Below are 25,003 nucleotides of genomic sequence, written 5' to 3'. Positions count from 1 at the left end.
AACATGTCCCCCAAATGACCTGATATGACCAGGACATGTCCCCCAAATGTCCCCAAATGACCTGATATGACCAGGACATGTCTCCAAAATGTCCCAAAATGACCTGATATGACCAGGAAATGTCCACCAAATTACCTGATATGACCAGGACATGTCCTCCAAATGTCCCCAAATGACCTGATATGACCAGGACATGTCCCCCAAAAATCCCTAAATTACCTGATATGACCAGGACATGTCCCCCAAAGGTCCCCAAATGATCTGATATGACCAGGACATGTCCCCAAATGACCTGATATGACTAGGACACGCTAACAGCATCGGAGACCTGGTGAACCGGCCTTGTTTTTCCCTATTTTGAAGCCATTTTAAATATGGTTGGCAATTGTTTCATTAATTCAAATTTGGCGGGCTTGTGAGCAACACTGTTTTCTTTGAACCAATCAAATATTTTATTAAAGTTGACTTGCACTGAACCGTCACTTTTTTAAAAAAACACTTTTTTCTCCAACGAAGATTCAGGACTAGAGTCGTAACATTTTTTAATTGATTTTTTTAATGCAAGCAGTTGGCAGACAAAACATAAATTCATTTGTACAGTAAATAAAAAGCTCAAGGAAGGAAGGAAATTTTGATTTAAAATTGCCAATTATCTTCATTTGTGACTGATTTTTTTTTTTTTTTTTTTTTTTTTTTTTTGAGGGCGTGGGGTTGGCTCTACTTGATCTGTTTGGGTTTCCAGATAGCTGCTGTCGAATATAATCCAGTTACATGCAATCTGCAACTCCCCAAACTGCAACAGAATGCGCACAGAATAACTAAATCGCCCCATTTGAAATCCTGACCCTTGCAAGCTCATCACTGGAAGCTTTTAAGCTGCAAGATGTCTGTCCAGCTTAGCTGTTATCTGAAGAGCAGCAAGCAAACACAAACTGTGGATCTGGGGGCTGCTGCTAAAGGGGTTATTTTCAACCCAAACTTGCTAAATCCTTTTCTCACTTCTTGATGAGCTTCTTTGTGCTATACCACCAGTATGTGTGCTCTGTCATGGACTGAATTATGCATCTGCTCTCCGTTGGTGCATCCAGTTTGTGTGAAATGGCTTTCGTTGAAGTGCGACTCGTCAAGTGTCTCCCCGCCTTTCCGTTCTCTGCCAATCAAAGTGTTTGGATGAACACCAGTGCCAGCTTGCAGCCTGATTAGAGAGACTTTAATGTTCTGCTTAACAACAGTGTGTGTATGTGTTCTGTGTGTGTTCTCCAGACTAGCATAGGCCCGTGCCAGGCTCATACTAACCATTGACGTGAGCTCTCATCAAGCCAGCTGTGCCTGACATTCAACTTGTAAACCCAACCACAATAATGAAATACAACTTCAGGATAGGAATGAATCTTAATGAAGATGATAAGCATTTCTTCAAAGTCAAGGCATATCTATTTTTGACATATGAATCATTATTTATATTGTGATAGACACTACAAAGGACTACTACAAAACAGCATGTGTGCATTTACAATTTTTATGGTTTTTGGTGCACTTTGGAAAACCAACACAATACACCGCACACCACATGACATCATCATTTCATGAGAATATAAGACCCGTTAACTTTACTTACGTAATACCTTGTCGTAACGCAAGAGCTTCATGTCGCTTCATAAATGGCCGTCATTGTATTTCACATCACAATCAAGCAGAGGAAAAATTCCAGGATAATCATTTAGAGCATGAGTCCCCAACCACTGAGCCTGGGACTGGTACCAGTCCGAGGCGCATTTGCTCCCGGGCCGCAGAGAAATAATAAATAATTTGTAAATGACTGCAATCTGGCATATGCTGGCCTATAGACCCTACTCACCAACGTCACAGAATGACGTGTCGCTGTATCCGGCCGCCATATTGTCCGTCTCTGTTTAGCCCTATTCTCAATGGTTTCAATTAGTCGTTCAGTTTATAGAGCAATTCATGGAAGCCCCGGTGCTTTCAGACGCTGTAAACTCATTGGATGCGTTGCATAAAAGGCGTTATGTGGAAAAGCTTCAGTCTATCCATTCGCCAGATCCATATTTGATGCCTAAATCAATATTTTTCGACCCGCTGTCTTCGCCCTCTCTGCCTGACATCTGCTACCCTGATATCTACAACTAACTTGTCCACACAAAATCAGCCTATTCTCACGAAAGTTTGAAAAGCTTTAAGAGCAGCACTCTAAGCAACATTACCCCGTGTGACCCAATTTTCTAAAATGGCGACAATCAATAAAAAAAAAAAGTTGACTGCGATGGCCGACGCTTCAAGGATAGGTGGATATTGGACTATTTCTTCAATAAAACATGCAACAACTGTGTCTGCCTCATTTGCAAAGAGACAGTCGCTGTTTTTAAAGAGTTCGATGTGACGCGATAATATTACCGAACAAGAGACGCTAACATGTACGACAACATTACAGGGAAGATACGCAGCGAGAAATTATAGCAACTTGAAGCTAATTTAATTTCACAGCAGCAGTATTTCGCAAGAGCCCGAGGATCGAAAGAGAACGCCACAAAGGCGAGATTGTTGAAATTATGAATTAAAAATAATAATAATAAAGCAAATGTGACACACAGAAGGGCTTGCTAAAAAATCAGCCCAGGTAGGCCCCCACATTTTTACCACACCAAATCTGGCCCCCTTTGCAAAAAGTTTGGACACCCCTGTTTAACCGATGATCCGTAGACGAGGCCAGCTTCTTTCACTAGTTACCAGCTAAATATTATTAAAAAAATAAAGATGGTGGAAGAAATAAGCATCTTGAATTTGAAACGGTATGTTGTCGGCGGTTAGCCTAGCAATGATCTTAATTGTGGTTGTCAGCCCAAAACCATCTAAATATATATTAAATGCATCTTACCAGATATAAAATGACTACTACATAATCTGTGGTAATCGTTTGGAGCCCAGTTTTCTCATCAAATTGCAGCAGTCCATCTCGCTCTCCTCTCCGGGTCTCTCGGAATACGGTAGAACCTCAAGTCTCTCCGTCTATCTTCTCTGTTATTGCAACCGACCGCCACACACGCCTTCACCATTTTGATTAATAATGTTAACGAGCAGAAAAACACGCCACAATAGGAGGAATTTACGTAGCGGTAATGCATCAACAACGACGAGTTGACGGACAATATGGCGCGGGGGCGTGGTTGTGACGTCATGTGAGTAGGGTCTATACACATCAATAAACCTGTCTACTTTAATGAGTAGAGATTTGTGTACGTCACCCTCTAGTGGTTGGATGCCATTACTGAAGGTTTTTCACACCTATAGACCCAATCACCAACGTCACACAATCACGTGATCGCTGTATTGTGCCGCCATATTGTCCGTCATTGTGTTTCCATATTGTCAATGATCGTAGTTTCTAAAGGTGGATTCACTTGCAGATTATGGAAGCCCCGGTGCTTTCAGACGCCGTAAACTCATTGGATGAGCTGCATAGAAGCCGTTATTTGGAAAAGCTTCGGTCGATCCAGTCGCCAGATCCATATTTGATGCCCAAATCGATGTTTCCTCCCGTCCGGTCCCGTGCGTCAGACTTCGTCCTGAGACCACAAAATTTCCAGTCTTACTCCAGTTTATATCACGATGAGGAGTCGGGTACCCAAAATTGGCACCGGCCCGAATATAAACCGACATTTGGGCAGCTGAGCGTCACCATTGTCACGATTGTAAAATGAAACTTGATCGGCGGTTTGACAACTGGCCGGTGTGTGCCGAAAAATAGCTGCCCCGTGTGAAATGTCCCCCCTGACGGGAGCGCTTATTTATAACGTTTTATTGAAGTGAAAATATCAAATGTTTTCATGGACGCATTACAGTAATGGATTTACGACTGTAAAATCAGTTTTAAATAATAATTAAATTACACAAAATATTAGGACTGTATTTTAGTAACAAATCATGGACTGGGCCACATAACCATCTTTGAACAGAAATGTAATCGTCTACAGGTTTTCACGACCATATCCCAATTACAATCACACAGGTATGACATTTATTAGTTCAAGCTGAGTAAAATAATACATATTCACAGTACAAGATTTATTAGTTCAAGCAGAGTAAAATAACACATATTCACGGTACAACAAAGTCGTTTCCGTGTGGGCGCTCCCGTCAGGGTTGACATTTCACGCGGGGCGGCTATTTTTCGGCACAACACCTGTTGTTGCGCTCACCTTCTTGCTGCGCAACCGTGGCGACAAGCTTCGTAGTTTCCGTCTGATGATGTCTGCGATTGTGTTGGCATCACGACTATTGATGTTTTCGACGCTGTCTGACGGCTGTCGACACAAACGCATCATGGACCGAGATAAACCGTGCCGCTTTAGAGATTTGCCCTTTTAACAATGGGCACACAGTAACTACTAAAATGACCGTTTATCTTCTCTGTTACTGCAACCAACTGCCACACATTGCTTCACCATTTTGATTAATAAATGTTAACAATTGTCAGGAAGGTTTTTGGGTTCGTTTACTAGGCGGTGATTCCTTAGACAAGCAAAAAAAACATGAACTAATAGGAGGAATGTACGTAGCGGTAATATGTAAACACGATGAGCTGACGGACAATATGGCGGCCAAAGTCCGGGGGGCGGTGTTGTGACGTCACGTGAATGGGGTCTATAGCAGCCCAGCGTCAGTCAATGTAAACAGTAACGTTAGCTGCTGTTGGCGGTGTGCTGCACACCTCAGCAATGGCAGATGAGGTACAGTGCCTTGCAAAAGTATTCGGCCCCCTTGAATCTTGCAACCTTTCACCACATTTCAGGCTTCAAACATAAAGATATGAAATTTAATTTTTTTGTCAAGAATCAACAACAAGTGGGACACAATCGTGAAGTGGAACAACATTTATTGGATAATTTAAACTTTTTTAACAAATAAAAAACTGAAAAGTGGGGCGTGCAATATTATTCGGCCCCTTTACTTTCAGTGCAGCAAACTCACTCCAGAAGTTCAGTGAGGATCTCTGAATGATCCAATGTTGTCCTAAATGACCGATGATGATAAATAGAATCTACCTGTGTGTAATCAAGTCTCCGTATAAATGCACCTGCTCTGTGATAGTGTCAGGGTTCTGTTTAAAGTGCAGAGAGCATTATGAAAACCAAGGAACACACCAGGCAGGTCCGAGATACTGTTGTGGAGAAGCTTAAAGCCGGATTTGGATAAAAAAGATTTCCCAAGCTTTAAACATCTCAAGGAGCACTGTGCAAGCCATCATATTGAAATGGAAGGAATATCAGACCACTGCAAATCTACCAATACCCGGCCGTCCTTCCAAACTTTCTTCTCAAACAAGGAGAAAACTGATCAGAGATGCAGCCAAGAGGCCCATGATCACTCTGGATGAACTGCAGAGATCTACAGCTGAGGTGGGAGAGTCTGTCCATAGGACAACAATCAGTCGTACACTGCACAAAACTGGCCTTTATGGAAGAGTGGCAAGAAGAAAGCCATTTCTCAAAGATATCCATAAAAAGTCTCGTTTAAAGTTTGCCACAAGCCACCTGGGAGACACACCAAACATGTGGAAGAAGGTGCTCTGGTCAGATGAAACCAAAATTGAACTTTTTGGCCACAATGCAAAACGATATGTTTGGCGCAAAAGCAACACAGCTCATCACCCTGAACACACCATCCCCACTGTCAAACATGGTGGTGGCAGCATCATGGTTTGGGCCTGCTTTTCTTCAGCAGGGACAGGGAAGATGGTTAAAATTGACGGGAAGATGGATGCAGCCAAATACAGGAACATTCTGGAAGAAAACCTGTTGGTATCTGCACAAGACCTGAGACTGGGACGGAGATTTATCTTCCAACAGGACAATGATCCAAAACATAAAGCCAAATCTACAATGGAATGGTTAAAAAATAAACGTATCCAGGTGTTAGAATGGCCAAGTCAAAGTCCAGACCTGAATCCAAACGAGAATCTGTGGAAAGAGCTGAAGACTGCTGTTCACAAACACTCTCCATCCAACCTCACTGAGCTCGAGCTGTTTTGCAAGGAAGAATGGGCAAGAATGTCAGTCTCTCGATGTGCAAAACTGATAGAAACATACCCCAAGCGACTTGCAGCTGTAATTGGAGCAAAAGGTGGCGCTACAAAGTATTAACGCAAGGGGGCCGAATAATATTGCACGCCGAACTTTTCAGTTTTTTATTTGTTAAAAAAGTTTAAATTATCCAATAAATTTTGTTCCACTTCACGATTGTGTCCCACTTGTTGTTGATTCTTGACAAAAAAATTAAATTTCATATCTTTATGTTTGAAGCCTGAAATGTGGCGAAAGGTTGCAAGATTCAAGGGGGCCGAATACTTTTGCAAGGCACTGTACATCTAGTCATTTTGTTCAGATTAGATATAATAATAAAAAAAACTGTAAAGGAATTCATCATTGAAATCCATTGGAGCGAGCATCTACCATCTATTTTTTTTATATCTATGTGTGCATGCCTAGATAATGGCGTAGGCACACCAGATTTGTTCCCGGTAATAATAGGCCCACACGTTAGCGAAAATGACTAAAAAACAGACATCAAACAACCATCTCTGGAAATGTGTTGGAGACACTTGGGTTGAAGGTTTGGTAGCTCTGGCAGTTGCGCTAAACCCGAAGGGACGTTTGAGTGAAGAGTATGGGCATAGTACCTGTCATATTCAACATTCTTGACTTCCTCAAGGCATGGCGGATGCTTCAAGAATCTGATTTTAGAGCTTCAACTCCATCAGTGAGTATGTCATTAATGACAACATTGTCTACACTTCTTTAAATAAGAGTGATCTTCTTTTGAATGACCCATGAGGCCCCTAACAATCCTGCTAGCTTACTTAAGGCATACAAAAGAAGTACCATATGCGTCCCATAGATCGTGCATTTGATCTCTTGAAAAATTTGACAATTTTGCTTGTGCTGCATTGCAGCACTGACAGTGGTAAACTTTCAATACTGAACATTCAGTTGTCATAAGTAGTTTTGTATTCAAAATTATTCAACCTCCACAGAGGATAAGTGTTTTTGCAAGTTCGACATTCATTTTTCATCTTGTTTAGAATCCCATCAAATAATGACATGTAAAATAGACATACACAACTGAAATAACAAAAAATATTTTGGGGAATATTCCAATTAATAGCATTTCTGTGATTACCTCATTGACAAAATTATTCAACGCCCCAAGTCCACCACTCTTAAGCCTGAGTTATGCTGCCGCGTTGCGGTGACGGCGCAGCGACTACGGCGTCATTCGATACTCGATGGTTCTCTGGGCAGGTGACGTGTTGCTCTGTAATTCACCGCCAAGCCACTAGAGGGGTATGGTGTTATGTTTGTAGGTTTTTGGGCATGCTTGTTGACTTCCTCTTCTCTGGTTTAAAGGGGAAAAATAAACAGTGCAAGATGGAACGCTTGAATGTTGATCTTCAGCTCATCAACATTGAAAAAATGTTGATCCTACAAATGTTGAGGCGCAGGCGATGCAGAAGACGGTTTCGAGGCGGTCTGTCCAACTTTTGATGCCGCATAGAGAGTTCTAGCCTCGGGTGGAAACCAGCTAGCTGTGGCTGCTAGCTTCAAAATGGCATCGAGCACTGCGTCCAGCGTTTTGTCCGAGGTCTGCAAAGCCCTCCAGCCCGATTTGTTTGCCGTGTTCTACAACCAGCCAGTGAGAAGCCATTGCGGATTTCTGGTGTCTATGGAACTTCCCAAACTGCGTTGGAATCCTTGATGTTAACATTGTCATAAAAACACCGAGGCACTCTCAATCAGTGATGATGTATCGTGTGTGAAATGTCTGTTGTTAAAAATTTAACATCAAAACAACTCTTTTAGCATCAAACCTGTGCTTTATTCTTCAGATACTTGAAGTGTGGCACGTAAATAAGTCACAGACTCACAGCAAACATATGCACAGAATAAATGACTAACTGCACCAACCAAAAATATGACATAAAGTGATAAAAAGCTGGCAGTTTTTGGCCGACTGGGTCACCGCTTCGTGTGGCCACTCGATTCCGAACACACATGTCTGTGGTTCCTCCATTTTTTTATTCAATTGCTGACCTTACCATTTGGCAATCATTATGATGTCTTGACGAGACTTGCTCTTCGATTATACTTCCGTCGGCTTGGTCCATTTTTGCATGTAGAAAAATAATGTTTGATTCTATTGTAACATGGCGGTGATTTCGCGCTGAACCGGAAAGAACAGCCTGAGCAGACCAATCACAGTCCATTTCCTCCACGTCATATGCGTCGACGTGACGCTAGGGTTTGAAAATTCATTTGGCACACATCAGGTTATGGCGCAGGGTCATAAAACGGGTCTTCCTTGACGGCGCAGGTCTGACGCGGAAGCATAACTCGGCCTTTAAGAACAAAGGTTTCCATCCGGTGTTGTCAAACAGCTGATGAGCAGCAATTAAGCAGATTTAAAAGGACTATAACACATGGCTCTTCTTGGCAGTTAATGACATCTTTACAACATGGTGAAGTCCAAGGAATGGTCAGAAATGTTCAGAGAGGAGGTCATTTCACTTCATGAGCAAGGATATGGATATAAAAAGATAGAAAAAGAACTACAAATTTCAAGAAAAACAATTGGGAGCATAGTCTGCAAGTTTAAAGCTAAAGGCAGAGTGGAAACGCTACCTGGGCGTGTTAGAAAGAGGTTACTGTCTGCAACTGCTGTGCGATACCTGAAGAGAACGGTGGAGAAAAATCCCCGGGTGACAGCTGAGGAACTACGACAGGACATGTCATAGGAAGGTATTCAAGTTTCATCCCAGAGAATAAGACACACACTGCAAAATGATGGCTTCCATGCAGGAACCCCCAGGCAGACCCCCCTGCTGACTCCAAAGCACAAGACGTATGCTGAAAACCATGTGGACAAACCACAAAGGTTTTGGGATACTGTTCTCTGGAGTGATGAGACCAAACTGGAACTTTTTGGGCCAATGGATCAACGGTACATGTGGAGGAGAACAAATGATGATCTACTGTGAAGCACGGTTAGGGGTCAGCCATGCACTGGGGTTGTTTTGCTTCTTTAGGTACAGGGAATCTTCAGCGTGTGCAATGTATTATGAATTCAGTTCAATACCAGGAGATCTTGGATGCAAATGTCATGCAGTCATTGACAAAGCTGAAGCTTGGGTGAGGTTGGACCTTCCAACAGGACAATGATCCGAAGCATACCTCAACATCTACCACATCTTGGTTGCAAAAGAAGTGCTGGAAGATTCTGGAGAGGCCATCGCAATCACCAGACTTAAATCCCATTGAAAATATCTGGTAGTACTTGAAGAAGGCAGTTGCAGCACGCAAGCCCAAAAATGTTAATGAACTGGCCCATGAGGAATGGGCAAAGACACCAGTGGATTCAGTGGATCGCTGCAAGAAACTTGTGTCAGGCTATGCTTCACGTCTAAAGGATGTTATTATTGCAAAGGATGTTGTACTAATTTACTAGAGTTATACATACATAAGGGGTTGAATAATTTTGTCGATGAAGTAATCACAGAAAGGCCATAAATTGGAACATTCCAAAAAATACGTATTTTTATTATTTCAGTTGTATTTGTCTATTTCAGTGTTTTTCAACCTTTACTGAGTCACTGCACTTTATCACATTGGAAAAAAATCTCGCGGTACACCACAAACCAAAAATGTTTCAAAATTACTTTCTGTACAGTAGACCTATATTTAATTGTAAAATAATTTCTTAGTATGTATACTTACTCAGTGGGAAACTTGAGCCTGTTTAGATGAACACAAAGCCGATATCCCGGCAGGAATCTTCAACAGCTCTCAGTCTCTGTTTTTTTTAGAGCAGTTAGGCTTGAAAAGCTCAGAATTATCAGACAGAGGGACTTTAGAAATGTCTTTAACTCATTTGCTTCCAAAAACGTATGAATACGTTATATTTTTAATTGTTTCAGTGTCCCAAAAACGTATTTATACGTCTTATACGTTTTTGTTTTTTTTTTTTTGACAAGAGGCATCTCTAGATTCTGATGCATCTAAACTGCAATGCACAATGCTCAAAACTCATTCTAAAGCAATAAAACTGGCCACTGGAGGGCAGTAGCGCATTTTGTAAGAACTCATCTCGGGCAATGAGAGGAAGTGAAGAAAAATAGTCAGGAAATGGAAGTTGGAGGGATCTTGTGAAGATGCGTGAGAATTTGAGAAAAACGTGGAGAACGGGCCGGAAAAAAAAGGCAAACGACACTGGAGGAGTGTTTTGAAAAGAAAACGAAACCATCGTCAAAGAAGGATTAAAAAAATCTATCTTGATGAGACGGAAGGTGACGAGCACAACAGCGTCAGGTTCCACACGCTGAGCTCACGTTGCGTTACTGCTGAGCCCGAGGTTGAAACCAACGATGAAGATGATGAAAAAAGTGAGACCGATCTTGATCCGGACTCATCAGATTACTGGGAGCCACCTCATTCAACCGGGAGCAGCCGAGAGCCTTCCCCGTTGTTATGTGCACAAATAGTTCAACAGTTCAATAGTTTAGTTATGTGTAACTAAATTGTTACTTTGCGATCAAAAGCTCTATTTGTCTTGTTGTTTATGTTATTTTGTAGAACCAAATCAGTATTCAGATGTTTGGGATGTCACAAAGGCAAAAAATAGCTGTGTTAAAGTCAAAGTTATGTCTGAAATGTATGATTTTACAAAAAGCTCAATTTCTCTGTTTTTTCATCAGAAATTGGAAATATCTCAAACTAAGCTATTTTCTAATGCTGATTTCTAAGGAATGGAAAAAAATATGAACTAACTTTTTTTTTCTACTGAAAGAAGAGAGTCTGATCTTTATTTTTGTGGGTTCCTTATATAGCAATAGAACATAATTTTCTGTGGGCAATGCAAAATCAGTCAAAATCCAGTAAAACGGCCGGGAGCGAAGGGCATTGCGCCGGTGAAAATGGCTGGGAGTGAATGAGTTAAGCGCATCAGGGCCGAGCATCTCGCTGACAATGGCTTTGCAGGCAGGTAGTATTAATGTCTCTGCCGCATTGTGGGACTTTTTTGGATTTAGCAACAAGTTCAGCAACAAGGTTGCTGGCTTTGGGGGCTTTCTCATTTACCTTTGTAATTTTTCTAAAAAAAAAGTTGTATGTTTCTCTGTGTTTTCACAAAGGCGAACAAAATAGTCCATTGACTTGTTTTGAAACGATGGGTGTTTCGTTTGGAGATGACGTTTAAGCTTCCTTGGCACCATGGCGCTGTTGGATAGCTGCTCGTGTCGCTTTCAAGAACTGCTCGGATTTCTAGTCATCAGCCACCTTGCTGTCTTCGACAGTGTGTTACAATAAAATACAGGTCGTCACATATGGATAAAATGGAAAGGACACGTCATGAATATCGACACTTGACGAGTCTAATCAAATGATGTACAGAAGACGTGGTGGGGTCGAAATTGTTGCGGACTGCAAGGTGGCTGATGGCTAGAAATCCGAGCAGATCTTGAACGCGATACGAGAAATATCTCGTTAATCTGCGCACGACCGAAACCTACCTACTTCTGTCTTCCTCTGCAACTCCGCCCGATGACGTTTAAAAAAAAAAAAAACGATATTGGATCATTACTCGCGGCACACCTGACAATGTCTCACGCCACACTAGTGTTGCGTGGCACACCAGTTGAAAAACACTGGTCTATTTGACCTGTGATTGTAAACAAGATTAGACCTGAAACGAGTACTCGAGCAACTCGGGTAACTCGAGTTTAAAAACTGATCCGAGTAATTTTATTCACCTCGAGTAATCGTTTATTTTGACAGCTCTAAGCATCACGTTTTGCTCGGACTACTTTTAATACGAGACAACGCGCTGTCACGTGCGGAGAGGAAGAAGGGGAAAAAAAAAAACTTACTGTAGCCGACAGCCGCCACAAACGACGCCGACGTTGCTAAATACTAGCCCGCACGATGCTACATTGGTACAGGTAGCGTCTGATGCGTCTCATAGAGATCACGTATGTTGAACTAGATGCGAAATGACAGACTCGGCCGCGTCTGGGCAGCGTTTAGTAAACAGCCGCCATCTTAAAGCAGTAGAGCGCTAAGCGCTAATAAAGAGCGCTAAGCGCTAATAAATAAGATTAACGTTAATGTCGCTACTAGCTCACGTAACGTTAGCCCTGCGGAAGGCTAGGTTTCAATTAATTATGACCACTGTCGATGCGTGGCTAACGTGTCTTACATACAGGCTTTAACATAACACAGCATTGTGGAGTGATGAGGGTGTAAAATAAAAACTTAATCATGCTAACTATCAATTTTAGCTCAGTAGTCATTGCTGGATAAAACACCAGGTAGCACTGGTCCCTAATGTGCTCCAATACAGCCTGTATCATACATTTATTTTGAACACTGCAAAAACTCAAAATCCTATCAGGACTTACAGTTTAGACTAACTTAAAACTTAACTAGAACTTAAAAATGGCTTGACACAAAGAGAAATTTAATTGAAACACGTGGGAAAAAATCCTAACTTTTAAGTGATATGTGTTATCAAGCGTAACGGCATTTTTAGGTAAGATATATATATATATATATATATATATTTTTTTTTAATAAGATCTAAAAGTTTTTTGAGTGAAAGCAGTGAATTAGTCTTTTTTTTTTTAATTCTAGTTACATCTGAGATGCAATTGTTGGCTGTTTTCAACAATATACATCGAAAATAAAGACATTGATTGACTGAAAATGGTTCAAGATTAGATGAAATGTCTTATTTTCTCATGTATATTTATAATTGCTCTTCACCTAAAAAAATATTTGTTTTATCCGATTACTCGATTAATCGATAGAATTTTCAGTCGATTACTCGATTACTAAAATATTCGATAGCTGCAGCCCTAAACAAGATTAAAAATAAATTTCAAACTTGCAAAAACACTTATCTACTCTGGGGGCTGAATAATTTTGAACACAATTGGAGGCCTTAGGCAGTGAGACCTTAAGCTCAACTGGTTTCTTGTTCTGGTCATTCATCCGTGACTTGATTGTTAATTGCCCCTTTTATCAATGAAATGCGGTTAAATCCTTGGCTGAAATGACATATTTGCTGGCGTGTTCTTCCAAAAGTAAGTATTCCGGTTGCAGAAATCTCAAAAGTCTCATGCTACCCCCACCCTCTTGTCCCATTTTTTCCCCCCTCTCGCTTATGATTTACATAACACAATGTGTTTCGTAACTTTGCAGATTCTTAAGGGGCTGCGTTCGCTTCCTCTTTCTTCCTCCATCTTTACTTTTGTCCTCGTGCCAACCCGACCTCACGTTTTCTGCAGTTGCCTCTTTTGGGGTTTGGAAGCATGTGAAGAGGCAGGTCCTTGTCATGTGTAGTGAGAACACTGAGACAGTCACTTACTCCTTCATTGCGCTCTTTAGAAATCAGTATGTCAGTCTCCTAAACAGACCTGTCACACTCCCTCGCACGCTCTTTTGTACAAAATACTTTTGATATGTAACATTACATAAGGTTCGAATGACAAGAACTGCAAATTGGGCCTTAAGAAAGATAATAATGCTCATCATTTTTTATAGACATATTTTAGCACAGCTGTTATTCAATTTTGCAGTTCTATCCTTTCCTGTTGTCATGATTCCAGACAGTGCTGGTGTAGTTGTGCTCAACCGGGACTATTCTAGCGTCCTTGTCTTTTTCCTTGTAGGATTAGAGTGTCTGCTGCACACCAACGGCAAGGACACAGGGTGAAACAGTTTGATATCAAAAGTACACATAATTCATTTACTCAATGACTAGAAGTGAAGCAAACTGAACCGTTATTGGAATAGTAAGCTTTAGTTTGATTTAATTCATATCGACAGTGTATAACAAAAGTGAGTACACCCTTTGCGTTTCTGCAGATATTTAAGTATATCTTTTCATGGGACAACACTGACAAAATGACACTTTGACACAATGAAAAGTAGTTTGTGTGCAGTTTATATAATAGAGTTAATTTATTTTCCCCTCAAAATAACTCAAAATATAGCCATTAATATCTAAACACCTGGCAACAAAAGTGAATACAGCCCTTAGAAACTACGTACATCCATAATTGTCCAAATTGAGTACTGCTTGTCATTTTCCCTCCAAAATGTCATGTGACTTGTTACAGGAGTGCTGTCAGCATTGCTGCAGATTGAAGAGGTGGGGGTCAGCCTGTTAGTGCTCAGACCATACGCCGCACTCGACATCAAATTGGTATGCATGGCTGTCACCCAAGGAGGAAGCCTCTTCTGAAGACGGTACACAAGAAAGCCCGCCCGTCTCATCAGACCATAGGATATGGTTCCAGTAATCCATGTGCTTTGTTGACATGTCTTCAGCAAACTACTGGTGGGCTTTCTTGTGTATCGTCTTTAGATGAGGATTCCTCCTGGGGTGACAGCCATGCACACCGATTTGATGTAGAGTGCGGCGCATGATCTGAGCAGTAACAGGCTGACCCCCACAGGGGTGTGCCATCTTAGGCACCCCACGATTCAATTCGATTGCAATTCAGGGGGCAACGATTAGATTCTTGAACGATGATCACGGTATTGACGATGATCACAGTTATCACAATTATCACGATTATCGATGCAACGTATATTACTAATTAATATAGTATACAAACAGATTTTTGTCCATTATTTAAAATATCCTGATGATTCAACAGGAACGATGGAAACATGCCCATACAACAAAAACCTGCCCTTAAGCTGCTTTTTTATTTATTTATTTTTTACAAGAAAGTGCAAAAACATTAACCATTTTAAAGGGAGTATTTCACTGAACAATACAATAAAATTTACACAGGTGGAATGAATTCCACATTTTCTGGAAACAAAATGGCTTTAGAAATAAACCGTCTTTTAACCAATTGTTACGTGCCAAAGATGGCTCGCGAAAGGCGTAACATAAAACAATCCACACAAAATGGACAAGTGGACACAAATTTATTTACACAATAATCAAACTCGCAATGAATATGTACAAAATGCCGAGGAAGCGTGACTTCAGGGTAAGCCCAGGCCAAAACAACAAACAAAAGCAACTACACTTAACCCCACCCGCTAACTAAGCCCTGATCATGTAAAAGGAACAAAGAAAAGACAGCTTCTAACCTAACTTCCTACTCTATACAAAACAGGAGAAAACGGGTTGAACAGAAATGGCGACTTACCCTTACTTGCTTCAGTGCTCTTATTTACAGTGGTGAACAAAAACGATCCAATAACGAATAAACACAAAAGATCTCACCGAAAAAGCGGGAGTGTATCAAACTAGCGATCAAAGTGCAAACGAGCGTGAATGGCGAGCAAACAGCTAGCGAGGAGGAACGCGACAGAATACTGCCAAATTGCGACCTCATAGAACGTTGACAGCGGCAGGTTTATGAAGCTTGGCGCCTCCTTCCGTGGCCAATCAGCGGTGGTGACGTCGTCGGTCCGTCCTGCGTCGATCAGCTGTCGTCACAGTGGGAGGGGAAACAGCCAGCTGGTGGAGGCGGCGATCAGCTGACTGGAAGAGTCTCAGAAGTTAACCATTAAACGGCCAGGGGCCGTCACACCAATATACTTTGTTTTCACAGATTTCTGTACTATTTTGCATGTTTGTAGTGTTACCGCTGTACTTAATCATGGTTTTACAGTTCTGCATATGAAATACACGTTAGCGAATTAGCTAATTAGCTTAGTGCTCAGCGCTAACTATTAACACCTCAAAAACAACAACAATAAAGGCTAAACAGCACAAGAGGGTTCGTGTACTCACCACTTGTAGACGCAAACGGGTCTAAGCAACACACTCAGGATATTTTTCAATTGACATGACTTGAAACTACAGCTAGACATCTGAAAGACGAGGAGCAACGAACTATCTCTCTTCCCCTCTTGCTCTAAAAAATAACGTGCGCTTCTGTCCCTGCCTGCCTCATACACAAATTTATTTTCCAATCTTTTGAAAAAGAGTAAATCTCTCACTCAGTTACAGGCAGCATTCATTATAACGTGCGTGCGTCCGTTAAAGGTGTCCGGGCGGTAGACATGTCTTGAATTTCGTTCCGCTACGAGCAGAGGGAAAATCATCGTTTTTGAGCCTTTATGAATTGTAATCGAATCGTCACGTGTCGAATCGCGATGCATGTAATAATCGATTTTGTGGAACTCCTCTACCCCCCACCTTTTTAATCTCTGCAGCAATGCTGACAGCACTCCTGTAACTAGTCACATGACATTTTGGAGGGAAAATGACAAGCAGTACTCAATTTGGACATTTAGGGATGTACGTAGTTTCTATGCGGTGTACTCACTTTTGTTGCCAGGGGTTTAGATACTAATGGCTATATTTGGAGTTATTTTGTGGGGGAAATAAATTAACTGTATTATATAAGCTGCACACAGACTGTCATTTTGTCAGTGTTGTCCCATGAAAAGATATACTTAAATATCTGCAGAAATGGAAGGGGTGTACTCACTCTTGTGATACACTGTATAAGCACTAGTTGTTATGTAAGGCTTGATTCTTGTGTGAGTTTTTAAACAAGTCGGAAGGAAAGGATTGTTCAGCCTCATTGGAATTATGCGCTCTAATGAGTGTTATTATAGTTCATTGGTCATCCCAAACTACAACAGCGATTAAAGTCAGTTCCTGTCAGTCTTGTTGAAAACAACCAGTGAAGTGTTAACCAAACTAGCAAATAGATTCTCTTTCGTCCGAAGTACCTTACGGGACATACCATGAGTAAGTAATTTTCGGACTATAAACCGCTACTTTTTTCCATCATTTTGAATCCTACGGCTTATAGTCCAGTAGGGCTTATTTGTTAATTTTTTGGGGATACTAGGGAACACTTTATTTGACAGAGCTGTCACGATTATGACATGACACTATCATGGGAATTACTGAATGCTTATGTAATTAAGTGTCAGCTGGCAAATTATATCATAAACTCCATTCACGTCCAGCTTGGATCTTTTACATCCATTCAAAAGTGAGACACTCGGCCGTATAACACTAAATGACATCTGTTATAAGCATTCATGAAGTGTTACCAAATACCATAACTAGCAATTGTTGAAAAATACTGAAACAGTAACTGAAGAAATAATTAACACAGAACATGAATTTTGATTGTAATTTACATCTGTAGCGCTGCAATGCATGCTAGGGGGCATGTTGGACAACAAAAGTGTTGACAGCAGGTGGCAGCAGTTGACTGTCTCCCCCATGGGAGTAGTGATGGCCAAATGAAGCTTCTTGAATCAATGAAGCTTTGCAGACAAATGGTTCAAAGTTTCATGGTGGTTTGGTCTTATGACAGTCTTATGATGCCGCTGTCAAATAAAGTGTTACCGGTTAATATCTTTTGGTGTTAATATCCCATAATACAGTGAGGACAGCTGCGGCTTATAGGTATCAAGATATCACAATATGTCAACATTTCAATATTTTGTCACACCCCTAATTATGACATGCTAATGACAGATGTCATTCAGTGTTATCCGGCAAATTATGAAATTAAATTAAACGCTACTGATTTTGTCAACAAGCACAGCCAAACTTAACAAAAAATGAAAAGTTTTTACCTCGATTATGATTAATGTATTTTTATGGGGGGAAAATGTCTGTATAGGCTGTAAATGAAAATAATTGTAAATAAAATAATGTACAGAATAAATAAATATATAAATCTGACTATCATCAAAATGATTCACTTAGTAATTGTAGGGTTGTATTCTCTCAATTGCTTGTATAACTAAACTCATTATATACTGTAAATAAGGTTGCGTTAAAGTTGGTGGGGACAATTTGATCATCAGAAAAGTTGCTAGTGTTATGTCCCTACTGTCCATATGCAAACCTACGCCCTTGCGTCTGTTGCCTTCCCAACAAAGCAGCAAAGCAAATTTGACACTGATTTAAACAGGATACTGTTTATCAGATGTAGGGATCAGCTATCGATTATTTAAGTAATCGATTCATCTATTAATTATCAATTAGATAGAATAATCGGATTAGTAACATTTCATGTTTTGCTGAATAAATTTTACGAGATGTAAAACATAGGCTTGTTAAGATTGCACTGTCAAAAGAGCATTAAATGAAAATTCAACATAAAATTCCTAAGTGGTTTTTTGTACTATGCAGAATTGCGCTTTCATTTCAGAAAACCAATAATTGCATTTAAAAATAATTTAAAATGCCTGAGCTCAGCATCAAACATTATAAAAAAAAAAAAAAAAAACATAAATGAGGATCAAAGTACAGAAAAAAGAACAATTGGCTAACTTGCATAGCAAAAGTCTGCGATCTTAAACATTATAAAATCCTAACTTTTTTTTTTTTTTTTTTACAATGCTCTCAACAGATCACATATTCCCACAAAAAAACTGCTATATATACCTCTAAACGAAATTACGAATGCATAATCGATTATATTAGCTCAAACAAAAACCTACAACCTTATGTTGGTCTTAAGAGGGAGCAGCTGGATTCAGCCATGAGAGAGATGAGTTACTTCATTTTCACTACTGCCACTAGAGGACAGTGTATCCGCCCAAATCAATAAAACTAAATGAAAACTCTTTAAAACAATTCATTACAATGCCACTCTAATTAAACGAATCCTCAAAGCAGCAAAATTTGATTCAAAGCTTTTTTGTAATCGAATGACTTGAGTTGATCGATTAATCGTTGCTAATCATATGTATCAGAAAAACAGATTTAGGCGCTTATAACAGACCCATGCAAAGAGTAAATTGCAAGCATCAGATATGATACTGTCAGTGCACCTTGGATTTCTAGATTTTATAATTGCTTCTGTCCTTCCTGTTGCAGCTTTTTCTTTTAAAAGAGTCCTAGGACTTTTTTTAATGCAGGGTGCTTCCTATTAGCAGGGTGGTTTTGAAGGCTCCATTGCCTCACTGGGTAGCTGCATATTATACAAAGCGTGTTGGTGCGTAGGAATCACCCACAGCGATGAATTCATATTTAAATACGTTTCCTTGTTATGTCTGTCATATGCAAGTTTCTTTTTCTGAGTCAGGCTCGTCTGTCTTTTCATTCCTTTTGAAAAGCATTTCTTAAGACTTTTTTTTGTTTGTTTTTTTTTTGCTAGTTTGTTTTGCTAGCTTGTGGGTTTATTGTTACCATGAGTGCACTGTATGCACCTTACCTAGACGCGTATCATGACGTGTCAAGTGGTTTGGGCCAATTTTGCATCAAAGAAAATCCGTTAATCTCTTGGATAATAAAAACAACTGAAATAATGTAAGTTATTCTTTCTGTGCAGCTCTGTGCTAAACGAGACTTGGACTGGTATCAGTCTTAGGCCCGGGCATTGGGGAACTTCCTATATTCCCGGATGGCAACTCTAGACCACTGATACTGTATAATGTTACCAATAATTAGGGGTGTGACAAAATATCAAAATTGTGATGTACCATGATACTTTGTATCCCAAAAGATTATAGATATGCTCCTGCCAAGAATCGACATATCGTTTTAAAAAGGTGTCACTGTTTAAAATGAAAAGGAAGCAAAAAGTTGCACTTGCTACCAAAATCTTAGCTTCTATATTAGCTTATTGACCACCATTGACGGCGGTGGACGTCCAATTCATTTATAGTGGGAGGGGCCGATCTTCGGGGCATTTACAGCTCAATTTCTGTTGATATTAGGGAATTTATGGGTCACCTCCTGTTCAGTTTGAGTCACTGCCGATTCATTTAGGGGAGATTCCTTGGTCGCTTCCTGTTCTGTAACCCAAAATCAAGAGGAAGTGACCTATGAATGCCCTAAAGTCAACAGGAAGTGACCCATAAATGCACTAAAATCAACAGGAAGTGACCCAGAAAAGCCCTCAAATCAATAGGAAGTGACTGAAAATCAACAGCAAATGACCTGAAATGCCCCAAAATCAAACTCATTGGTTGCCATTGACCAGCGTAGACATCCAAACCATTTGGAGTGGAAGGGATGGCAGCGACCTTTCCACTCTAATGAATTTGGACATAAGTGATAAACCAAATTCAATTCACAGCGGAAGGACGAAAGGGGTTGTTTTTCTGCTTATTACTTGTATGATGTAAAATGATTTCCTGACCCATATACAGATAATTTTTATATCGCCATAACGTGAGATAATCGTGATCGTGAGCATTGTATAGCAAATGGTATCATATCGTGAGCTACCCAGAGGTTCCGACCCCTACCAATAATAGTCTGGTCAGTCGAATATTGTTTAAAATTGTGGTTTGAAACATTTTCCACTGATATTCATTAATTCGTTCATTCATCTTCTGATCAAATTATCACACTCACACCTATGGACAATTAGAAGTGTTCATTCAGCCTTACCATGCTGGTTTTTGGGATGTAGGAGGTATCAACAACACTGATATTCAAAGGTGGGAAAAATGTCCAATGAAACAACCCTAAATTATAATAGATGCCTGTAAACTGTCTTGGATGGTAGATATTGAACGTGGTGTTGCAACAATACCATTTTTTGGCCCAAATGCCGATACCTGGCTGTGCGGTATCGGGCGATACCATACCGATACCAAATTAAAACATGCATAATACTAGCCCAACAGTAAGAAAGTAAAAATACAATGAATGAATAATGAATACATTTTTTTAAACCCTGAGTTTTGGTTCTCAAAAGCCAAAATAGTGCTAAATTCGTGAAATTAAAACTTGTATAATACTAGCCCAACAGTAAGAAAGTGAAAATACAATGAATGCATAATGAATAAACTTTTTTAAACCCTGAGTTTTGGCTGCCAAAGGCCAAACAGTGTAACTTTCATGAAATTACAGTATAAGTAATAATAACTGACCACCCATCCTGTCCCTCTATTAGCCTCCCTCTCTGTGGACCAGCAGCAACACACACTTAGCCACTTAGCTTAGCTTACTTTTACAGCACTTTTGAATAGGCTTGCCACCCGTTCCGAATTGGGAATTATAAGTTCTGTTCTGTATTTAAACAATACAGAATATATATAAATAGATACATTTCTATGCATTTTATGAGTTTTGGGGTTGTCCCTTTTTTTTTGTATGGCTTTGGGCGCGAGGGGAGTGTCCCTTATTTCTATTTCTGAAAGGTGGCAACACTACTTTTGAAACAGGTCTCACATTACTGCGGCATTTCTTTCAGGAAAAGACAATAAAAAGTAAAGTAGACGAAGTGAGCTGACCTTTCTCTTGGTAGCAGTTGCTGCTGTTGTAGCCTCAAACTACTGGCAGATTTAACTCCACCTCTTGAAACTTTCAGGCCACAAATCTTGCATGAAGTTATTGTACTTGACGGAAATTATAAACTGATATATGTCTAGACCGCCGACATTTGTCTCTTAGTTTGTTTTTCCTACATATGAAAAAGCTGCCCTGGGATTGGTTAACTCATTCACTCCCAGCCATTTTCACCAGAGCAAGGCCCTTCGCTCCCGGGCGTTTTACTGGATTCTGACGGATTTTGCAAGGCCCACAGAAAATTTTGTTCTATTGCTATATAAACAAGATTAGACTCTCTTCTATCAGCAAAAAAAAAAAAGAAGTAAGTTCATATCTTTTTCCATTCTTTAGAAATCAGCATTAGAAAATAGCTTAGTTTGAGCAATTTTCCAATTTCTGATGAAAAAACAGAGAAATTGAGCTTTTTGTAAAAGCATACATTTCAAACATAACTTTGACTTTAACACAGCTATTTTTTTGCTTTTGTGACATCCCAAACATCTGAATAATGTTTTCCTTCTACAAAATAACATAAACAACAAGACAAATAGAGCTTTTGGTAGAAAAGTAACAATTTATTTACACATAACTAAACTATTGAACTGAGAGATGACGCTGTTGTGCGCGTTTCCGGCTGAGTCACGAGACAGTAGAGAGTCACGAGATACATGAGCGGCAAAACTCGGCAAAGCGAACTTTACTCAACGAGCAACACAGACTCAACAACATCATCCGCTACACTAGTGATCCCGATTGTTCTGCTCGGTCGTCCGCCGCCTGGTGTCCTGGACGTCCTCCTGGTTGTCGCGCTTGGTTGTTCATCGCCTGGAGTCCCGAACGTCCTTTCGATCGTCCTGCTTGGTCTTTCGACACCTGGCGTCCTAGACGTCCTCCTCGTCGTCCGTTCGGACGTCTTCCACCGGCGCCCTGGCCGTGCGGCCCGACCGTACGTTCCGTTAAATCAGGTTGCGCCTGGCGTCCTGTGTGGGTGGATTCTGGGGCGGACCAGTGTGGTGACCGCTGCCTCATGGTAGAGTTCACCTGGGGAGCTTGTGTGGGGCATGTTGTGTTCCTGGGGGGGAACTGGTTTGGCCATGCGCGTTTCCAGATGGGTCGTTCTCCACATTTTTCTCACGCTTTCCGACTTCCGTTTCCTGACATATGACTTCTTACCAAATATGCTACTGCCCTCCAGTGGCCAGTTTTATTGCTTTAAAATGAATTTTGACCATTGTGCTTTGGAGCAAAGTTGCATCAGAACCTAAAGAAAATGTAAAAGACGTATAAATACGTTTTTGGGACACTGAAACAATTAAAAATAGAACGTATTTTACGTTTTTGGGAGCAAATGAGTTAACCCTTTAACACCGAACGTGTCGGCAGCGACGCGTTTACGCATGTCGTCTTTGAAGCATCGTCACGCTGTAATTACGTCACCCACGTGCTGCTGGTTGGTCTCGTTTGAAAGTATGGAAGTTGATGTCCACACCAGTTTTTATTTGAAGTCAATCGACCAAGAAAAAGTTGTTTTATAGTTTTATTGCATTCATAAATATGCATTAAAACACTGCATGGACCATGTATCTATCTCCATATTTCCATCATTTCTTGTCCTTTTTCAAAACCGAAAGCAGCACAAAAGACTACATATATCCCAAGAGCCGTTGTGATGTCAAGAAGGACGAACCGAATGTGGACATTTTTAATAAATTTCCGAGCGAGGCGCCAACTAAGGAAAAGGAGGCATGCTGAAGCAAGCAACGGCCAGTTTGAGCGAGCGACTTTGAAACGTGCAGAATGAATCTAAAACTAAATTTAGCGCAAGCTAATGCATTATTTCATTAACTCAAGGAAGAAGAGGAGCAGTATTTCTCGTTGTTTTCCTGGGATGAGTCGGCGTCTCGGCGAGTAGAAGTGACAGGCTGACAGCAGCGCGCAAACGGCGAAAGAGTAGGCTGTGTGACGTTGTGTGTGACGCAGCTCCGTGACCTGTTCATCAATCTTATTTTTTTTCTATTGAATGTTTATCCTAACAAGTAGAATAAATATTATCAAGCTTCAAAAAGTTTGGTCAAGCATGTTTGGTTGTCAATGGGACATCAACATTACAAATTTTGAAAAAAAATTTGGGGATTTTTTTTTGTCTTTTTGGGGCCAAAATGTGGATTGTAATTGGTCAGTGAAGAAAACAACAGTTTTGACATGAAGTTCAAGGTGTCCTTAAAAAAGGGACCCAACTTGGCCATTGTGAACAATTTTTTATTTGAAATATAAAGGCAACATCAAATGCATGCAAATTCGGCCAAAATAGGCTTAGGTGTTAAAGGGTTAAGAGTGGCTATTGGCCTGCTCTCATTGGTCTGGAGCAGGCCAATAGTGACAGCTGCTTTGGCATGAAAAGTGATCACATGTCATCACACAACAGAGAGTGTAGTGAGCGTCAGAAGAAAAAGAGGCTGCGGTCAAGTGTTATAATAGTGGAACAGTAAATGGTATCGGCGCCCACTTTGTTGGTACACGCCGATACCGATACCACCATTATGGGCCGGATTGGTACCCCCTGCCGATACTGGTATCGGTGCATCTTTAATTGAAAGTGTACCTCTAACTACTATTTAAAATATTGCAATAGGATGCAGTGCATTTTTAACATTCATTTCTTTCTCTCCTTTTTCCTTGTAGTTCTTCCCTTATGGTGACGCATCAAAGTTCGCCCAGCATGCGTTCAGGACTTTTGACAAGAATGGCGATGGCACCATCGACTTCAGAGAGTTTATCTGTGCATTGTCCATCACATCGCGGGGTAGTTTTGAGCAGAAGCTCAACTGGGCCTTTAACATGTATGACTTGGATGGAGATGGCAAGATAACCCGGGTGGAGATGCTGGAAATCATTGAGGTAGGAAGACGATTCCCGCAAATTTATTCCACTAGCTTTCAGCCTAATGCGCACTACATATTAAATACAATTTAATCTAAAATAATCCATTAAAATAAAAAAGGAGTGTGAAATACGATTAGTACAGGTTTCTTCGGATAGCGAGTTCCTTTAAATTTTAAGGTTACAAATGATGATGCTATGCAAACCTACTTGAAATGAATATGCCATCATTCAGTACCAGAAGTCAAAACACAAATACAATTAACCCATCTTCCTAAATGAACCCGTATTGAGACATTGTGTGAAATTATGAAGTGACTAAAAAATGAGACATAGACTAAAGATAAACAATGGAGACCATCGGTATGAGTCACATTCGCCTGCTTCATATCTTGCATCTCACCGGCCAATTCACACAATTCCTCCAAGCCTGGGGCTTTTTGTATGTGAGCTCCAAAAACAGGCAAGTGGGAAAACAGGGAGGTGTGAATTATGCGCACTGTGTGAGTTTTCTTTGTCCTGTAACGCCTCCCAGAGGACGAAGGCGTAACAGCTGTTGACCATGTTGCAGAAAATAGGGCAAGAAGGGCTATTATTTTAACACTGGCTGTTGGACTTAAGACTTAATTTATTTACTTTTACTGTTTTGTTTTGTTTTGTTTTTTGAGGGGGGGGGGGGGGGGGGCTTAAACCTTCTAAAACCACCGAAAAGCAAAAACTGCTTTTGGCACAGTTATAAATATAACACACAATAAAACAGAACAGGTTTTACACACACAGTGGTCAGCATTTCCCATCACAGTTCTGAGATCAAGGGTCCTGCCTC

At 40.5% G+C, this 25,003-nt stretch overlaps 1 protein-coding gene across 2 annotated transcripts in view; it reads left to right on the top strand.

Annotated features, from left to right (window-relative positions):
- The window catches only part of vsnl1a (visinin-like 1a), an 89,564-nt gene that overhangs the window by 52,208 nt on the left and 12,353 nt on the right, over positions 1-25,003 (top strand). For both annotated transcript variants that reach the window (XM_057822847.1, XM_057822846.1), the window contains one exon: positions 23,980-24,195. In XM_057822847.1, the coding sequence (XP_057678830.1) occupies positions 23,980-24,195 (216 nt within the window). The remainder of the gene's footprint in view (positions 1-23,979; positions 24,196-25,003) is intronic.

Source organism: Corythoichthys intestinalis, chromosome 19, assembly GCF_030265065.1.
Source record: "Corythoichthys intestinalis isolate RoL2023-P3 chromosome 19, ASM3026506v1, whole genome shotgun sequence".
Lineage (NCBI taxonomy): Eukaryota > Metazoa > Chordata > Actinopteri > Syngnathiformes > Syngnathidae > Corythoichthys > Corythoichthys intestinalis.
This window is presented reverse-complemented; position numbering and strand designations above follow the sequence as displayed.